The sequence below is a fragment of the Dermacentor silvarum genome, chromosome 2, assembly GCF_013339745.2.
Source record: "Dermacentor silvarum isolate Dsil-2018 chromosome 2, BIME_Dsil_1.4, whole genome shotgun sequence".
NCBI classification, from domain to species: Eukaryota; Metazoa; Arthropoda; class Arachnida; order Ixodida; family Ixodidae; genus Dermacentor; species Dermacentor silvarum.
The window spans coordinates 43,338,385-43,358,904 of NC_051155.1; the positions used below are offsets into that span (position 1 = coordinate 43,338,385).

Below are 20,520 nucleotides of genomic sequence, written 5' to 3' on the forward strand. Positions count from 1 at the left end.
ACACACAGTGTCTACATGGTACAAGTGACATGTTGTGCTTTAATGTCCCGATAGAAAGACTACCAACCTGCTATCGTGATGAACGTGGGCAACCAGTCCGTGATGTGCATCAGTTCGTTGGACACCCTCCGTCTCCGAGCAAGCAGGGGACTCCAGACGAAAGCGGCCACCCTGGTGCCTCCTTCCCAGAGCGTCTGTTTCGCTCCACGAAGCGGCCAGTTCAATCCACGGGAATTGTAAGGGCCGTAAGGTCCGCCGCCATTATCGCTGCTAAAGACGATGACAGTGTTTTCCAGCATGTGGGCGTCATTTAACGCCTTGACCACCTGGCCGACTGACTGGTCCAAGGCGTCAACCATCGCTGAAAAAGAGGGCAATGTAGTTACATGACACCTATTGCTGGACGAACTGGTTACAACCTTAAAAGCGCAACGCCTGAACTAGTTACCGTTCGCAGGGATCAGCCGTAATCAGTCTACTGCAAGGCGAACGCTGAACTCGCTGTTATCATTACTATAGCCCCTTGGTAAAACACGTCCTCCATATTTGCTAATTTCTCAAGTACCTGCCTTCGAATCAAGCGCAGTGCTGCACAGATCCAAACGGTACTTTTAGGCACACACTAATCTATTGTTGAACAAAGTTTGAACCATAATACAATAAACACGCAACACTATATAAGTCCAACTTGTTTAGATATAGCGGTCATAAATGTTGGTTGGCGCTGACGCTCAGGTGACCACCTTGTTGTTCTATTCGTTAATATCGGAGAAACATTTGTAAATATTGGTTGTTGCAGGACCCGATCAATTACTCTAACCATGTCCACTAAGAAATAGTTGGGCACAAAGCGTAACGTGTGTGCATCAACGAAGCGGACCGACCAACTTGAAATAAGATCTATAAATGCACAATGAAGTAGGCTGGAACAGATTCATATATAAATGTACTCTTACCGGCATAAATTGTTCTGTTCACCTCTTCTATGTACGGAAACTTGTCTATGTTTTTCTGCGGTGCCTGGAAGGCCTCTAGTTGTCCTGAGGAATGGGCTGCCTGGTAGCTCATCACAAGAAAAAGGGGCTGCGGAAGAGGGATAAGGTCGTTGCGGAGCTAGTGCAAGAACAACTTAATCAACGCTATGTTCTATGCCGACATTGTGTCGAAAGTTGCGAAGCAACTCCGCAAGTTATACGGGCGGTAAAACATTCGTTAATTTTCGAAGCTACAGATAATGGCAGCCCGGAGAAGTGCTTCGTACGCATCCTTCTTTCGACCTGTGCCTTGCGCTGTTACTTGTTTCTTTTTCAACGTGTACCAACCAGCCCGAATTCACACTTTATTGCCTGAAAAGAACGTGATCATAACTCCACTGAGCTACAGAACGCCGGGCGTGTTTGCTCTTACAATGACTTCGAAACTTCCTCTCATACTTTTCGCAAATGTGTCACTTCGACGGCGCTCCCCCAATCTGCATGCTAAATAGAGGGTCGCTACGGGGCAATTCGGGCAATGCGCAGTAGCTTCAGGAGCGCAATAGCAATCTGGAACCTTCGAGTAGGCGCGAGAATTGCCTTACGAATTAACGCTAAGAGTTCCACGAAAGTGTTGTTACAACGCAGTGATCATTTCAGACGAGGGGCTCCCGCGGGCCATCTAGAAGGCATTTCAGTGGTACTCGGTCAATCGCGCATAAGCATATTGAGCAGTCCATAATGGCACGAAAGAAAGAGAAAGAAAGGAAGAGAAAGAAGTGCCCATGGCTCACCGGTGCTCCGGACCTCTCGCTGTTATGCAGTTTTATTGCGATAGCAATTATATGGACACTTCAACCGGATTTCTGCCGTCGGCGTCGCCGTCGCCGTGAGGTTCCGTATAGATAAAATCTTCGCCGCGCGCCGTATGCCCCAGAGGCAGCGTGCGGGGACGCGCGCTATCACGGAGAGCGAACGCACTCAATCTCCCACGCGCAAGCAAGGAAGCGGAAAGCCAGCGCCGGAGGGAGCAGGGGGGGGGGGGGGGCACTTCTCTGCCAACAACCGCGCTCGTCGCTCGTCCGCACAGTCTCTTATCTCTCCCACGCGCAAGCAAGGAAGCGGGAAGCCAGCGCCGGAAAAAGCGGGGGGGGGGGGGGGGGCGCACTTCTACGCTGCCAACAACCGCGCTCGTCGTTCGTTCGACCGCACCGTCTCTTATCTCCACACGGCTCTGACCTTTATGCGCATTCGCCGCTCAGTTTCCGTTGAAGCGATAGACCGCACGTACCTTCGCCCGCTGCCAGCGTTTTGACAGTCGTTGGCTGCAGTCATTCGGTGTGATCTATTCATGTTTGTTTGTGCGCGCTCACACCACGCTTGTTCATTCAGTTAGTAATAGTCGGGCCACATTTTCCAACGCACGCTACACATGCAATGCTGCCCAGATCGGCAGTGCAGCACTACAGGTGTGTCCCTTCGCACGCGCTGCCACGGTAAGCGCTTCTCATCAACACCACCGTTTCACACGCGCCTTCTCGTGGTCATCGAGTCTCTCTTCATGTCGGTCTACTTACGCCGCAGCACACCTGCTTACTTAATCCAGCTCATGTTTACTACAATTCAAATTGCTACCAAAGCCGCTCACCTTACTTCGTATGACATTGCTGTGTTGCTATCGCATTCATCGCTTCGCCCTTAGGGCGAAACTGTGACATTTTTTTTACGGTTCTGCCAGTTTCGTGAACGTACTCTCATCAAGAATGAGCAAGAAGTTGCTCGCACGACCACCTGAACAAGGTCAGCCGTCTACTGCATCGCTCATGTTTAAGCGACGTGACTTTGGCACTTCAGACCACCTCCATTCCTGGGAGAGCTCAACTCCTGAAGCCATGGACTCTGACAACGAATACACCATAGCTATGGGCCGTCGTATGAAGAAGAAGATGCGCCAGATGTCAAGTGAGCAGACTTCGTCTAACCAGAGGGAGCAGCAGTCTTTCATGGTCTCTTACGTGCCGCTTACGGCGTCACACAACCTGAACTCCTTAAGCAGTCAGTTTTTAACTGAATATTTTGAAAGTGTGGCCCCTGGTCAAGTCAACGAAACCCGGATGAACTCTCGAAAAAAACATCCTGACGGTAGATGCCAAGAGTCCAACTATAATAGAGAAGTTAAAGGCTATTTCGACATTAGGTGGAAGTCCCGTCCGTTCCTTTATTACTTAGGGGAAGGAGTCAACGACTGGTGTAATTTCTGATGTCGACCTTGACATCAAGAATGTGGACCTTAGGAATCTGCTGAGTTCATCGGCGATATTGAGATTCACCGCTTGGGGAACTCCCGGTGCATCAAACTAGTATTTGCTTCGTCAACTTTGCCAATGACTGTCCAAGTGGGGTACGTGATACACCGCGTCCGACCATTCGTCCCGAGGCCTCTGCAGTGTCGGAAGTGCCTCAAGATAGGTCACGTAAGCGCTGTTGCAGAAATCAAGTGACCTGCCAGCGTTGCGGTGGGCAACATAATACCGCCGACTGTGATGCACCTTCATTGAAATGACCCAACTGTCCTGGCTCTCACGAAGCAACGTCGAAGGATTGCCCGAAGATGCAGCAGGAAGTTCGTACTCTCCGCAAAACGGCAGGAAACAAATCTTCCCTTAGAAAGGCTGCTCAATCTGTTCGCCGAGACACACAACACTCGCGTAAAAAGCTCCACCCAATGACTTCAGAAGAACTGAATTGTGGGGCGCAGGGGCCTCGACAACCTATGCCTGTGCCGGCATCGAGGACGGTAACCGCGCATACTGCAAATTCAGGACCTTTGAGAGCACAGGGCGAACATTCGTCGCCCCTAGGTGGCACAGACACGGAGTGGCCTGTGCTGCCCAGTAGATCCATGGGCAGGATACCATGCCGTAGTGTTCCTGTACGTCAAGAAGTGGATGCTATGGATAGTAGAACCGATGGCCCTATAGGCAAGCAAGGAGCTGAGAAGAATGACAAGGACAGCGTTGAAAAAATGCTGAAACACCTGCTAGAATCAATGCGCGTGATTCTCTGTGGTCTCCAGACTCCGGCCGCAAAAAGCGCCATGCATATACTCGCCGTACTGGAGCAGCTTAGCGGTGCTCTTTACATAATTTAAATAGCTTTCTTGGCACCTGTGCTGCTCACGCTGGAGAAGCCCACACACTAGCTTCCTCGCTGTTCGTTTTTGTGAACTTTGACTCGTTTTCGTGCCTCCATCCATGCTCTTGAAGGTAGATGACACTTTTGAATTACCTTTTTGGACTTTGTTGATAGCCATGAGGATGCTGAACTTGCCTTCATTGTTGTGCATCCTTCTTCTAGGTCATCATCCCCCCTCTAGCCTTTATGGCCCCGTTCCCCCCTCCACCTGTGCAGAGTAGCAGCCTAGAGCCCGATAGCTCAGGCCGACCTCCCTGCCTTCCTTCAAAAAAAAAAAAACTCTCTCTCTCTTTGTCTCTTTGCTGTGACCGCTTTTCACCGGATAACAAATGTTAAGCGTTATCGCTCGGTGTAAGAGTCGCCTGCATGCATCAGAACATTCTCGATTATTGTATCCGATTCTATCTGTTGCCTGCGTTGGCGCCAAACCTTTTAAACAGATTTTATGCGCGACGTGAATATTGATGTATTTTCTGGAAGGTATGAGAGAACAAACGATTGGGCTGAAACCTTTGACAAGTCACCTATAAAAGCCGCTGATCAAATTTCGACGATCGCACTGTGTGCTCGTCGTCGCTGTCCTTCTGCTGAGTGTTACTTGCTTTTCAGGGCACAGCTTCGCCCAAATAACAGTTAGTTTTTCCGGACTTCCGCTGAGCCATTGTGGTAGCTCACCATGGCTACAACGTGGCAATGTGTTAGTTTTTTGTTGTTGTTGTTGCTGTCGTTGTTGTTGTTACCTGCCGTGGTGGCTTAGTGGCTATGGCGTTGTGCTACTAAGCACGAAGGCACGCGGTCGAATTCCGGCTGCAGCGGCCACATTTTGATGGGGGTGAATTGCAAAAACGTCCGTATACCGCGCAGTGGGTGCACTTGTTGCAAAGTCCGAGGTTCGAGAGGCCACGAAGGTTCCATGGATGGTGACGTGCCAGGTACCGGGAGAAGGAGAGGTCCAGTGACATCATAAAACATTTTTATATACAAATTTACATGTGCTATTTTACAAGGGTTCCATGATATTGGAGCCGACTACATGCTAACATCTTGCATGTTCTAGCGTTTACATTTTCGAGCGTCCCACAACACTCAAGTCCCGCTTTTTATCCCTTTCGTTTCCCTCTTTCACTCGACGAGAGAATGCACGTTAGTTCCTCTTAACCAATCGCCATCTTCGACCAGGTCGCCATATCCCGCACATGATGTGCCATCGTTTCCCGCTGCGCTCCGCCTCCAATCTTGCCTGGTCGCCCCCGAACACAGGCAGCGGTTGACACCTTGGGAACCAAACGTTGATGTGGCTCCCACGGGATTGCTAGACGCTGGCCATTTGCAAGAGTCGCCTCTCTGTAGCGGTCAGTTCGCGGAAGCCATCATTTCCAGGGAGGGCGGTGGCTATTGTCTCGGAAGGGGGCTTCAGGTTGGCGCGTCACAGTCGGCGGCGGGCCTCGTCGTAGTTTGGGCGGCGCTAGTAATTCACGGAAATGCACCAAAGGGCGACGTTGCCGTTTAGCGACGCATGAAGCCGATGACTCATTGCAGCCTGGAGACTAATTGCTCATCCATCAGTCCCAGGTGACAATCCCCGGCCGTGAGGAACGACAAGCGTGAAGAACACTTGATATGTTCACGTCTGTCGATGAGGCCTCCTTTGCCCCGAAGGACCGCCAGACACAACAGCACCCCCGCCGCCAGATGATGCATCGGGAGGTCGAGTTGTTCCATGCAGCTCGGCCGGTTAGATGCCTGCTTTGCTCAAACCCACGGGGCCCCTGCTTCCAGGAATGATCATCTTCCCGCCAAAGGCCTCTTGATAGGTGGGCTCTGACTGGACTGCAGAAATGCAAGATGACAAGCTCCAAGGAGCGACCTTTGTCAGCCACATACAGTGCCGCAAGCGCCACTGCAAGCCACTCTCATCGCCAAACTCTACAAATTCCAAAGATCTGACAACCTCCTATCTAAACAAAACCCTTAAACGCAAGGTGCGCGTTGATCCGGACAAGTACCAAAAAACATCCGATGATGTGTCTTCGCAAACGGACACCCAATGGGTTTATGTAATGAATCTAAGTAATTCGCAATTACAGCTTCCACAGATAAGGAAGGCGAAGGGAGAACTGGCCTTCACTAATTCACATTCCGTAACACGTTGCACAAGAGAGCTACATAATCATTACATGATGCCAAATAAACAAATGGGCAAACCATCTACGACTTACTACTAACTCGCACAAAAGCGTAGCTCATTAACTTGCGCAACTTGCACGTGACATGCAAAACTATAGGCAACTGACACTTTGCATTTGACTTCTATAGCTGTCCTCGCGTAAACACTCCCCTTTAAATCGTGGGTCCAACCTGAGCCGAAGAGGTTAACAACCTAACAAAAAAAGGAAACTTCGGTATTCCTTATGCCTGTCAAATTTTAAAGATTCAACTAATCTCCCGTAGACGGAATACAAAAGACAAAAATATTTGCCACCCGTTTTCCACATTTCTCTATTCTCGGGCCTCAAACGCACTCTTTTCTTTCAGACGCACCCGAGGGGGTCGCGCGTTCCGGTGATTTCGCAAGGTGCGGTCGTGAAGATGGCAAAGACCACCAATTTGCCTGACACACCTTGTAGCTGCGACTTTAGGACAGCCGATTCCAAGTGCTGGGAGGGGGATGCATTGACAGACCCGTGCGCGTACTGTCCCATAATCTGCTAGGCGGATGCCTTTCTTTTCCCCCGCGAGTGATCGTCCATTGTAGCAGCCTACAGGACGCTTCCAGTTGTCCCTCTGCTTACAATGCACTGTACGCGAGGCGGCTAGGCGACGGCTACCCCGCTTGAATCATCGCGAGATTCTCCTTTTCGCGACGTCCGGCTCACTGGACCCTGATCTCAGCAAACGCCTAAGCTTAGGATTTACCCTCCTTCGCTGTTTCAGTCTCTGGCTGGAACCTGACCTTTGCGCATTTGCCGCTGTCGCCTTGGCGATTCACACGTTTGATTCCAGACACCTCGACCGCCTTGCTCATGTTGCGCTTGCGCCTTTTCTTCCGTATCTTCTCGGACCTATCCGAATTGAAAAGGGAGACTTTCTCTGGAAGGCTAGCTGAAATTGCTACCTCCGTACACACTTGGCCTAAAGGGCCTTCCGTTTTTGAAGCGGGAAAACCGCTGATCTCTTCAGCAACTGCCTTCCCCTCGCTTCCGGCTACTGACACGTATGACTCGTTACTGCTCGCAGATGCCTCGGGAATCGTTCCGTGGTCCTCTGACCACTGCTCAATAGGGAACACGCCTATCAGTTTCTGAGTCTCATCGCGTGCTTTTGCCCTTGGTACTCCCTTACTGGAGAAGGATTCTCCCCGGTCCTCCAGTACTTGCTCCGACCTATTCGAGAAGCAATGGGTGACCTTGTCTGGCAGGCCGGCCTAAATTGCCGCCGCCGTAAACACTTCGCCTATGGGGCCTTCCATTACTGAAGCGGGAAAACCGCTCTTACCTTCGTTTTGGGTGTGTGTCTCTTGAATCACATCTTTTTCAAATCTTTCTTTAGGCATGTCAGTGCTAGCGTTACCTTCGACAGAGTCGGCTTTCTCACACTTATTTTGGCCTTCGAAGTCGGCCTGAAATGCTACACAAAAGTGCCTGAACGAAGCCCTCTTAGCCCTGTCGAAGTCTCGCGCTTTCTGTTGAGACAAGCAGTTCATGACACACGCGACAATGAACGGGAGCAGCGCTTCTAATCTCTCGGTCCACAAGGCCCGGCTGACACCCGCTTTCTCACACACTCGTTCAAAACCGGCGAGGAATTCAACTATACCCTCGTCTGCCCTGAAAGTGTGAAGCTGGCGTCGCGCGATCTGCCATCTACGCGTCTGAATTCTCTGCTCAGTGTCTTCTACCCTCAGAGCGTGCTGTCGCGCCGCCTCTTGCTTGCGCTTCTCTGTTTATTCGCGCTCGCCCCTCTCGCACTCGGCCTTTTGCTTCATTTGCTCAATCGTCTCCCAAGTCTCGTCAGCTTCCTCGACCGTCACCTCTTCTGCCTTCATGACGTCGATAACTGCTTCTTTCGATCTTGCGGAGTCGGCGGAAATGCCTAAATCCTCGCAAATTAGAAGGAGGTCCTGCACTCTGAATTTCTCCATAGCGATCTCGTTTGCCGTCAAAATTCACCCGTTCCTTAAAACTAAAATTCGCTATTTAGAGAAGGTGAATTTCCAGAATGGTGCCAGCTAGAAAACACAAAGTTACTCTCCTAGCAACTACGTACTTGTATTAGAGAGAGTTCTGGCGACATGAAGAGCAAACTCAGGCACTAAGCCCGTCCTTATCGCTACCATCAGGAGATCGCAGAATTTCTAGCTCTTCGCTTACGAAACAATTTTCATGGCCTCACCGGCCTTCTCCCAACTCACTTCCTCATTCCGTAAAAGCTCTAATTGTTGCTTTTTGCCTATCGCAGGGACAACCAAAATGTCCATCGGCTCACAACGTTTGAGGAGATCCTGGATTTTAAACTTATACGTATTTACAGTGCACCCTGTGTTTCTTCCCCCTAGTAACTCTGGCCACGAGACACTATATTCTTGGTCTGCGAGACAAAGTCACAAGAAACACCGAAGCATCATTACCAACTGTCTGCGCTAATGAGTCTGGCGAAAAGAGAAGCAAACACGTAGCACTCACCACCCCGATGTTGCCAACGCCGACCGATCCCATAAGCTGCCACCACTGTAGCGAAGTCCGAGGGTCGGAGTGGCCGCGAAGGTTTCATGGATGCTGACGTGCGAGGTTCCGGGAGAAGGACATGACCAGAGGAATCAGAAAACTGTTTTATATACAAATTTACATGTGGCATTTTACAAGAAGGGCTTCATGATATTAGAGCCGACTACGTGCTAGCATCTTGCATGTTCTAGCGTTTACATTTCCGAGCGTCCCACAACCCTCAAGTCCCGCTTTTTATCCCTTTCGTTTCCCTCTTTCACTCGTCGAGAAAATGCTCTTTGGTTCTTCTTAGCCAATGACCATCTTCGACCAGTTCGTCATATCCCGCTCATGATGTGCCCCCGTCCCGCCGGGCTCCGCCTCTAATCTTGCCTGATCGCCCCGCACACAAGCAACGGTTGACACCTTGGGAACCAAACGTTGATGTGGTTCCCACGGGAATGCTGGACGCTGGCCCCTTGCAAGAATTAGTCGCCTTTCCGTGGCGGTCAGTTCGTGGAAGCCACTATTTCCAGGGAGGGCGGTGGCGGTTGTCTCGGAAGGGGGCTCCAGGTTGGTGCTTTACAGTCGGCGCCGGGCCTCGTCGTAGTTCGGGCTGCGTTGGTGCTTCACGGAAACACACCAAGAACGACGTTGTCGTTTTAGCGACGCACGAGGCCGATGACTCATTGCAGCCTGGGGACTAATTGCTCATCCATCAGTCTCAGGTGATGGTGACACTCCCCGGACGCGAGAAACGACAAGCGTGAAGAGCACTTGATAGCTCCACGTCTGTCAGTGAGGCGTCCTTTGTCCCGAAGGACCGCCAGACAGAACAACGTTAAAGAACGCCAGCTGGTCAAAGTTAATTTGGAGTCCACCACTATACGGCATGCCTCATAATCGGGTTTGGCACTTAAAAACACAGAATTTATTTTCAATTTAATAGTTGTTGTTATTATTATTGTTGTTGTTGTCGTCGTCGTCGGTTGTTGTAGGGCGTCGTCCCCGAAGCGCCTGAATGCACCTTACGCCTCACGTGAACCATTAGAGCGTTACACACTCCGTGTTACTGTGACTCCCAGTCGTTAAGCGGAATACCAGCACTTTTGACAATACGTTATGAAGGCGCGTTCAACAAAAATTCTTAAAGCTTCTATTTTTAGCATCTAGCATATTCTTGTGAAAGGTGTTTGCAGGCACCTTGAAGGTTTCTGTTGTAAGTGAAGTGCTCGCAGTATATGTAAATACGGTGGTGTCTCCAAACCACGTGAAAAAAAAACAGAGAGGGAGACAGAAAAACAGAAAACGTTGGAAGGCCGTTCAACCTCTAGTTGAAGTCACTCGATGAAAGACAATGTCTCCCTGGGCGAAATGGGGGTGAGAAGGAAGTGTGTGAACCGTATAATTCATTGCGAGAACCGCGCTGGAGCGACAACGTTTGATCGACGTCAACTAGAGGTTGAATCACCTTCAAACGTTTTGTTATCGCTTATCATCATCATCGCAGTCGTCGCCGTGTCCATTATTAAAATAATAATGAATCATCATCATTATGACCGTTGTTGTAGTCAGCATCATTTTCATCACAGGCATCATTATTATCATCATCATCATAGCAATCATCATCGCGGCGCTCAGGATAATCATCGCCATCATCAATCATCATCAACATTGTCACATTTTTAGACGTAACTATTTTCGGGACCAGTCCACAAAAGAGGCTAGAAACGTACGTTAGAAACAGACATACCCTATACCAAAAAATGCCGGTAACTTGCTAAGGAAAGCATTGTCTTAAATACATCAGGCAAGGATACATAAAGAAGGCTCAATTTATACCTGACCCTTTCCCCTATTGTTGATGACGTACTCGGCCCTTCTTGTGTAAAGGGAAGTGGAATACGTTCCCTTGTCCGTGAACAATGGCTCAGTGTCTAACCAGAAGTCATGACCATCGTGGTTCTCCTAAACAAAAAAAAGCAAAGAGAAAATGAGGTGTACAGTAGAATCATCCTCTAACCACGCAATCGACAGAAATTAACATCGTCAGGTTTACTGCCAGCTAAGATTACCGCTTCGTGTTGGGTTTATTGAAATAATTACGGCATGTTGACTAACTGTTTACAAAGCCTGCTGGCAACCTTCCCATATACTTTCAACCATAAGTGAAAAGTAAGCAGCGTCAGTGTTAAACAGCCTTTTAATCGTGGCCATGTTCTAAACTGTTACGATGGGGTGTGTTTATTTAACAGATGAATTGATGAAAAGGGGCCGCGCCGACACCGAGCCGCTACCAAGATGATGATGATGATGATCCTTCACCATGGCTCCAAGACAAGGGCACTTCGTTCTCCTCTTCTTCAGTCCTTTTCGTAGCTTTAGCGTAACACTCCTCCCTTCTCAGACGAAGCCCGCTGGGCGAGTAACTGTTACGTCCACTCGGAGTCACGCGGATGACAGCGTTTCAGGCGAGCGACGTGAACAAGCTGCGTCTTCTTAGACCGGTAGCCATTGGACACATGACGAGCAATCGAGTAGGTCACATCACTTAGACGATCGGTGATGACGAAACGCCCGGTGTAACGGGCCAGAAACTTCTGGCACAGGCCGCGCTTGCGAAGTGGTGTCCAAAGCCATACAATGTCCCCTTTGTCGTATGACACATTCTTATGTCGTGAATCGTAGCGGATCTTGGAGTGGTCTCGGGACGCCAACGTACGGAGCTGAGCTATGCGGCGTGCTTCCTCAGCGCGGCAGAGAGTCTGGGCAATAGAAGAGTCCGTATGAGGAGTAAAAGGTAGAATGGTGTCAAGGAAGCTGCGGGGTGATCGAACATAAAGAAGATAGAAAGGGCTGTAGCCTGTAGTTTCATGCTTTGCGGTGTTGTAGGCGTATGTCATAAAAGGCAAGATGTCATCCCAATTCTTGTCGGATACACATCCTTTTTCGTCACAGAATTGAGACGCCGGTAGTCGACACAAAACCTCCAGGACCCATCTTTCTTTTTCACGAGGATGACCGGCGCAGCCCATGGGCTAGAGGATTCTTGGATGATGTCCTTGGCTGGCATGTCGTCGACCTGTTCAGCGATGATCTTGCGCTCTGACGCGGACACGCGGTAAGGCTTCTGCCTTATGGGATGCGCGGAACCCGTGTCGATCCGGTGGCGAGCCCGCGTAGCTGGAACGCGTACTTTGCTAGCGTTCTGCTCGAAATCAAATAATGACGCATGGTTGCTAAGGACGCTGACCAGGGCTTGACGCTTCTCTGAAGACAGTGACTTATTTATCATTTTTAGAAAATGCAACGAGTCTTCAGGGACAACGGGGCCAGCCCCGTGCTCTCGGGATTCGTGTGACGTGTCATCAGTTAAAGCGCCTATGTGGAGGCTGGTATCCACTTCAAAAGAGGCAAGTCGCATACCCTTGGATAGCACAACTGACTGGGAGGCTAAATTTGACACCCACAATGTAGTTGTTCCGCAGGCCACAGAGAGGACGCATCGAGGTACGAGCACACTTTTCTTCACAACCATCGAAGGCACAGGCTCAACAATTGCATCAAATGTATCGGCGTCTACACCGCAAGCAGCAACTCGAACTCTGGATAAGGAATGTGCCGGTAAGACAGCATCTTCAATGACGGCGAGAGTGCATGAACAGGCAGCAGGTTGGTCGGCAAGAGGAGAGAGGAAAAGCTCGCCAGTACCGCAGTCAACAGTGGCACCGCACATGTTGTAGGAAATCGAGGCCAAGAATTACGTTGTGAGTGGATTGAGCAAGAACTGCAAATTCGGCTTGATACACATGATCAGAGAAATAAACGTTCGCGGTGCACACTCCAATAGGTCGGAGCAACTCTCCACTCACAGCACGAAATGCATTAGCGTTATCCCAGAGAAAACATCACTTTACGGCCTAGTTGGGTTTTGAAGTCCAGGCTGATAACGGAGACACTCGCTCCTGTGTCCACTAAGGCCAACGTAGCAACATTGTCCACTAAAACACGAATCTTGTTATGACACGTGGTGACGGGCGGAAGCATAGGGGCGTGTAGCTGAAGATGACTGGCGACCTCACCTCCATTGGTCGCGCCGCCTAGTTTCCCGGCGGCGGTGACGTCAGACGTCGTCGCGGAGATGGAGACCTGCGCTGGCGTGAAGGCGGAGGCGTCAAGCTCCGCACAGAAGCTGGTGGGTCGCTGCGGTAATTCGCCTGGTGGTTTGTCCTGCCATCGGAGTCAGAAGGCCAGCGTGTCCCGTCACCGTGGCGATTGCTGCGTCGATAAAAAGTGCGTGGTCGCTCATACGACGGTGGTGACGTGCGACGGCGATGTGGACAAAATCTGGCGACATGTCCGCGAATACCGCATTGGAAGCAGATGGGACGCTCACGGGACGCACTGAAATTGTCATTCGCTGGATAACTGGCACGGCCATCCCACTCTTGAGGAACTGCAGGTGCTCTGGGTGAGTACCGCCGTGGAACTGATAACTTGGATGCGCGTTCATAGTAGTATTTGACGCTCTTGAACGAGGAGCGAAGTTGTAGGCATCTGTGGAGACGGCGGTGATGGACGTCTCACCGAAGTCGCAGTGAGCAAAGGGCTCTCGAACCCGCGCAGTCGAGAGGGAAGCCGCCTCACGTCGGTCAAGCTCCTCGCGCACCACTTGCCGAATAACTGACGCAAGGTCGGATGAAGCTGGGACCACGTCAACACTGGCGACGTTAGTTACGTTCGCCAGGCGGCCGAACTTCGGTGTGATACGCCGAGCTCTCAAGGCTTCAAACGTGCGGCAGTGCCGAATGACGTCACTGACGGAGTCGATACTGTCTTTTCCGATGAGGAACTGGTACACGTCCTCGGCAATCCCTTTTAGAAGATGACCAACTTTGTCCTCTTCTGTCATCTGAGGGTCCAGGGCCTTGCACAATTTCATCACTTCCTCGATGTACGTCGTGCATGTTTCGCCGGGAACTTGGGCTCGCTGCATTAGGGTTTGTTCTGCACGCTTCTTTTTAGCTGCCGGATCTCCGAAGCACTTCTTGATTTCATCTACGAAGCGTTCCCACGTCGTCATGCTTTCTTCGTGGTTTTCAAACCACACTGACGCGGTTCCCTCGAGGAAGAAGGCAACGTTGTTAAGCTGGGCGGTGGCATTCCAGCCATTGAACCTACTTGCGCGTTGGTAAAAGCTGAGCCATCCGTCCACGTCTTCCCCGGCTTTTCCGGCGAAGGTTCGTGGTTCGATGTAGGGCTGCCATTGGGAGCTGGAAGAAGGCGGCGGGTTGTCACCGTCGGAAGCCATCTCCGGTGGCAGACCGGCAATTCGGCGACTTCGGCGAAGCTCCACGGATTGCGCTCCTGCGGGCGGTTCGTCGTCGTTGCTCGGGGACGCCGTTGTTCTACCCATTACCTCCACCAAAACTGTTACGATGGGGTGTGTTTATTTAACAGATTAATTGATGAAAAGGGGCCGCGCCGACACCGAGCCGCTACCAAGACAAGTGCACTTCGTTCTCCTCTTCTTCAGTCCTTTTCGTAGCTTTAGCGTAACAATATTATGTGAAAGTTAAAGACCAAGGAACATACAGACAACGGTCATTTCTGTAGACGTTCATTACTTAAACTAGCGCACAAAATGCTTGATGTTTCATTGACATCGGAAGTCTCACGTTACAGAAAAATTCAATTATTGGGTTTTACGTACCAAATCCACCACCTTACTAAGAGGCATGGATTAATTTGGACCACCTGGGTTTCTTTAACGTGCACCTAATTCTAAGTATATGAGTGTTTTCTGCACTTCGCTCCCATCGAACTATGGCCGCCGTGGCCAAACCCAGCACCATAACCACTCAGCAACCACGGCGGGTCGGCGTCTCACGTCAACTAAAACTGAATGTATACGGAATGAAGCAATCGAGAATGCAACACAATCCCATGTTTACGTGCTATTTGTTTCGCTAAGGTACAATTAAATAATCGGAGGACACCTAAGCGCTTGTTACGAGTTGTGAATGCGAAAGCGTTAATGTCTATTTGAACGTCGCTGAGCAGACCTTGGAGTCTTGCGCTGCGACTAAAGTTTGCGTTAGTGCTCGTTCCTCCCGCCGCGTATTGGGAGAGTTGACGACGACGGTGGATTTCGCTGCGTGTTCGTTTTAACGCGACAGCGTTAAGGGCCCCGTGTCGCAGAAAATCTGGCTTCGGCGTCGGCGTTAAGCATCGGCGTCTGGTGAAAATAATCATGCTGAACCACATCATCCCGAAACACCCCGACCACACAGGCCCTCCACATTGCGCAAGGCGTTAGTGAACCAAAATTGCGTTTATCCAAGTAAATTTCTCAAGAAAAATCGTAAAGTACGACTTAACCACAAACTACAGGCGTGATAGCGTCAGATTGTAATTTGAATATAGGAGAAAATTGGACGAGTTTCTGCTTGCTTCTCTGCAAATGACGTCGAAAGACAATAGTCTTCTGCCTCCCTTGATACGTAACACCCTCTCTTCTCCCCTCCCCTCTCACTCCTCTCATGATGGATGCAATGGAGGTTTTGCTGAATTCAATTCATATTTCCCGCGTTGCCCCGCTCTCGCGCCATCTGTTGGCACCTTTAATTACTGTTGGCTTAAGGCCGGCTACAGAGCCGCGGTTTCAATCGGCTTTTTTTAACGCGTAAGTCTCTCTTCGACACCATTTCCAACGCGTTGATTTCTCATTTAGTATCATAAAAAACTGTTGAATGTGTATTCTTAATTAAATGAACGCTGCGAAATCATGGTTATGTACATATATTTGCCTCAAATAGGCCTGAGGTTTATTTTGCGCTGTATAATGTTGACGTGTATGACCCGTGCCGCCAGTGCTAGTAGCTTGGTAGGTTTTGGCCGAGCAGTGGAATCGAGTGACGGTGAAAGTTTTTAGCGTTTAGGTAGTCCAAGAAAAACTACCGTCTTTAAGAAAGCCCAATAAGCAGCCAGGTAGGGTAACCATGAATCTTTGAATGCTATCGCGTTCCACTCTTAAAGCAAAAGTTTAAGTGTCCTCCAATTCTGATAGTGTTTCGCTGTATTTTGGTTCTAGGCAACGTTGAGGGAAATGTTGAAAATCGAGCCTTTCTAAATATTGGACACGCGCGCGCGTCGGGGCACTAGCAAACAATTATTAAAATAATAAAAAAGGTCCTAGGCCCTTCACATTTTAATATAAGACGACTTATATTGCCCCTGGAAAAACGTCTTCCCAGCAATGCACTTCTGCTTAAAAGTGAAGCCGACTTTAAGGGGATAGTTGTAAGCTTGGTCTTTGTAAGCTGGCTTTCCCACGTTCTGTGTTGCAGTGAAACCGACTCAAGGAAAAAAGCGATGCGAACGGGTCTCAATAACCCTATCGCGTTCCACTCCAATTTTTTTTTTGCTGAGTCATGTTCATGGCTATGACTTGTACTAGCATCCTTTAGTGTTTCCTTCATATGGTACCCGTGTCCGAACCCATTTTAGTGGTTTTTGAGTGGTAATCTTTTTCGCTGGGTCATTGTCTTGACCTACATGACACGCATGTCATTACATTTATGTCATGTCCTCTCACTTATGTTCGTCATACACTACTGTCATACTATGCCAAATTTAGTACCTACCAAGTTACCGAAACGACCATGAGACGACCAAGGCGTAGGCGGCTGTTTCATGACCTACATGACACGCATGTCATGACATTCATGTCATCACATATTATTTGTGTTCGCCATGTACTCTTGTCATAGTATGCCAATTTTGGTACATACTAAGTTAACGAAACGATCATGAGAGCATAAAAGCGTAGGCGGCTAGATAGATAGATAGATAGATAGATAGATAGATAGATAGATAGATAGATAGATAGATAGATACATACATAGATACTGTCAAAGTAGCAAATTTTCACCAAGAAAAGCTTCACATTTCATAAAAACTAAGAACTTCATTCGGACGTTTTGCCGCGTGGCCACCCAAGCGAATAAAAAACAAGATCAGCACTAACAGTGAGAACAATGCTGCAGAACTTATGATCTGGGGGAATCAATGTTATGCCAAGCGTCTGTATCCCACACTTGGAACTTAATATAGTTGATCAGTGAATTCATGTCATGGAAAGAGGTAGTACATGTTGGTAATGGCAAATAAGGGTCAACCCTCTACAAAGGCTCATCATAAAATCGGTACCACATCGGGAAACATAGCTTCTACTCTTGCACAATCAATTTGTTCAAATTTAAGGCTCAGATCTAAACATCCTTGTTCAGAGCTCATGAACTATGTATGTGTATTCAACAGAAGCTCACTGATATGCATTACTTTCAGCTATCAGCTTGAGTGTTTCCACGCAGCACGAGCATTTACAGGTGTCTGTTGCAGCTTGTCTTGGTTCGCGGAAGCTATTTTCCGTGAAATTTCATACACCACCATTCCATTATGCTCACGCAGGACAAGAACAAGATCCAAAGATCCGATTTCGTAAATGTTGGAATTGACTTCAGAGCATGTTGACCCTGCGGTTTCATAAAGTCGAAATCTTGTTTATATACCTGTATCAAATATTTGCACAGCCCTGTACCTAAGCGAGTTAGCGTATGGATATACATGGTACTTCAGCGAACACTTTCAAAATAAACTATGGTTGCGTTTCGCAGATAGCACAATTCTAGTGCATGAGCTGGTCTACTGGAAGAGGCGGACATTACTTGCACATTTCGTTCTACTACCGGTGGCGCGCTGCTGCTTACGGCACGGCCGCGCCAACGCCGTACCTTGACAGCGATCTGAGACGTGTCGTATGTAAAGCTCTCGCCCGCACGGGCCTCATCTTCAAAGCGATCAGTGATGCGGACAAAGTGCATGCGCCGAGTGCCAGTAGCTTCGTATGCGCTGTACTTTAGACGTCTAGTTGCGCTGAAGCGAAAGAGAAACCACGAAGGTCAATTCGCTCACTGCTGCTGCTGCGCATTCTGACTGCAGCGTATTGACAGCGAGTTTACGCAGTCATCGAGCGAGAAGTCTTCATGTTTATCAATGCGTGCGTGTACACCACTCTTGTTAATTTAGTGAGTACGCGAATGTTTACAAGTTTATACAGCCGATAAAACTAATATCCTTACTTCGTATATCTGTCTACTAATTCGCTATCGCGATCGATGCTTCCACTTTCGGTATAAAATGCGACTTTTTTCCTTTCGAACAACTTACGATATAACCACGTGCATGTTGACTGCACGCCACTGCGAATGAACACTACTAATTAAAAGATATGTAGGCCATTTTATTAACAACCAAGCTAATGAAGCCAACACTTGATATGACAAGGAAGGCATATGTCTCACTTTGCTTTTGCGTTTCACTGAAAGCCGCAAATCCACACTGTAGACGCGGCTGAACGTTATAAGTCAAGAAGCAGTGGCTTTATGAAAAGGCACGTACGAAGGTGAGGTTGTGGGTGTAGTAGTCCTCGTCGCCGTTGTAGAAGCCGTAAAAACTGTCGAAGCCCCTGTGCTTTGGAGTGATAGATTCCTTGTAATAACCCAGGTGCCACTGCGCATAGAAAGCCATGTTAAAGGCACGTATATGTGTATGTAAGTAAAGCCAAGGTTCTAATAGGCATTCCCGTGGTACTATAAACTATTATGTGCTTTCGTACACATAGTACGTAGTTTTTTAGCAACAAATATTGTTTGAGCAGAAAATCCTGCCACTACTTATTCCGCGAAGCGTTTGAGTTGCCAGTACGCTTGAAGCATGCGTTTTGTTGCGGTAGACGAGATAAACTGAAAAAAATACACAGCGAGCCTATAGTGATTACCTGATTCAAGACGCACAGGTCAGCTGGCTGCCCGCAAAAACGTCTGTGCCAGTCATTAGCTATGCGCCTACACGAGCATAAAGGGAGTGCTTCACATATGTTAGTGCATAACCTTTTCACTTCATTTATATTTAATCGAATGAGGAAGCTATGTCCTTTCTTCCGACTGGCCCTCGAATCAGTCGTCCAATGGAGTCAGCCACTGGTACCAGAATCATTGCCTGACTTTAAGCCATTTGTGCACGTCTAACACAGCCTAAATTTCTTTTTCCAGGCATCACCGAAGCTAGAAATCATTTGATGCAAAGCCTTTTTGTTTTGAATACGAATCTTAATCGACACCATACGTCAAAGGTGGCTCGGCTAGAGTGGACTAGAATAAAGCTTCCAAACTGTCCCACTTCGATCAGGTTGGTTCATCTGAAAGCCACCTTTCTTATATCGTCACTTGTTACCACGTTTACAGTTGCGAGACAATCCTTGAATGCGATGTGCCAACCTTGAGCAAAGCGTGAAAACCACGGCGCCTCGGACTCATGTTGTCCGAGATGTCACGCCATGCAGAAAGTCTTGGACGCCATGCGTTGCCTGAGACTAGTGAGCAAGCGTCGGCGATGTAGTAGCGTTAAGCACACACCGCCCAGTTTCACAAGCCCATTTCTTTCCCTTAGCGCGATCTACCAGTCGTTTAAACGTATTCACTGGGAGTCATCCGCAAGTTCCAGTGATTCTTACGTGAGTTGCAAGCTGAGCTAAACCCACTGTGTGCTTTCAACCTTGCTCAAGCGAATGTTTGCGTATATGCAAGTATACTGAGCTTGGTTGTATACGATTGAGGTAGCGTGGTGTTTTAATGCCCCGCTTTTTCGTTAATTAGAGCGCCACCTTTCCGTTGTTCCTGCATCTGTACCACTGGAACAAGAATCAAATGCTGCTAGAAATATTCACAATGGAAGAGAACGCGGCACAATAGACGATTGCTTAAAAATAAACGCGCAGTGTACAGCTCGATAGCGCACGCATACCTTTCCGACCAGGTGAGTTTCGTATCCAAGTTCCTTGAGGTACTGAGGCATAATGCGTACGTTCTCGGGCAGCCCCCACCGCTGAGCTATACCAATGGGATTACCCTGCATGCCTGGGAGAAAGGCGACAGCACAAATATAAAGCTAAATGAGACAAAACAAAATGCCGTATTGTTTGTTTGCTTGTTTGTTTCCTACTTTCGCCCTACGTAGAGTGGGCGTACACACTATAGGGTAATGTTCAGTCATTTCTCTACAAATTATTCTTCTCAACATTCACTCAATGATTAATTCTGTCCGTGCACTCAGAAAGCCATCGGACCAGAATCCACGTTTAGCTTCTTCTGTAGCATTTGTCAGCTTGACCGCTTTGACTGCACATGTGAAGCATCATTATACCGTAATTTGTATGGTCCCCGGAGCTATCGCAATATGACGTTCCTATAGAAAGTTGGTACTTCACCTTCGTTATGCATGTCTTTAGATCGTAGGTGGATTGTAGTTAGTGTCACTGCACGTAACGTTGCACCTCAAGGCCTCTGTGGTTTTATACGCAGGGCCTTCGTAATCTGCACCTTGTGCTGCTTGAAAACCCGCATATTCAGTTACAACCATATGAATCAAACAGACAACGAACACAGAAAGAGCTTTCTTTAGCATCATTCTTTGTTTGCTTTTTATGGTTGTATCTAACGAAATATATTCACCAACGATTACGGTATTCTCTAATGCGAAATTTGAGTGTAGTTCTGTGTGCGTTGTCATTTCGTGATATATTGGCC

The 20,520-nt window shown here is 48.6% G+C and overlaps 1 protein-coding gene across 1 annotated transcript in view; it reads right to left on the reverse strand.

The window, feature by feature from the left end:
• LOC125943407 (uncharacterized) overlaps nt 1-20,520 on the reverse strand; it is an 81,269-nt gene that overhangs the window by 55,278 nt on the left and 5,471 nt on the right. The window contains exons 3-7 of the mRNA XM_049662701.1: nt 19,739-19,851; nt 18,335-18,445; nt 10,715-10,840; nt 957-1,083; nt 68-361 (exon numbers count right to left, since the gene is read on the reverse strand). Of these exons, the coding sequence (XP_049518658.1) occupies nt 68-361; nt 957-1,083; nt 10,715-10,840; nt 18,335-18,445; nt 19,739-19,851 (771 nt within the window). The remainder of the gene's footprint in view (nt 1-67; nt 362-956; nt 1,084-10,714; nt 10,841-18,334; nt 18,446-19,738; nt 19,852-20,520) is intronic.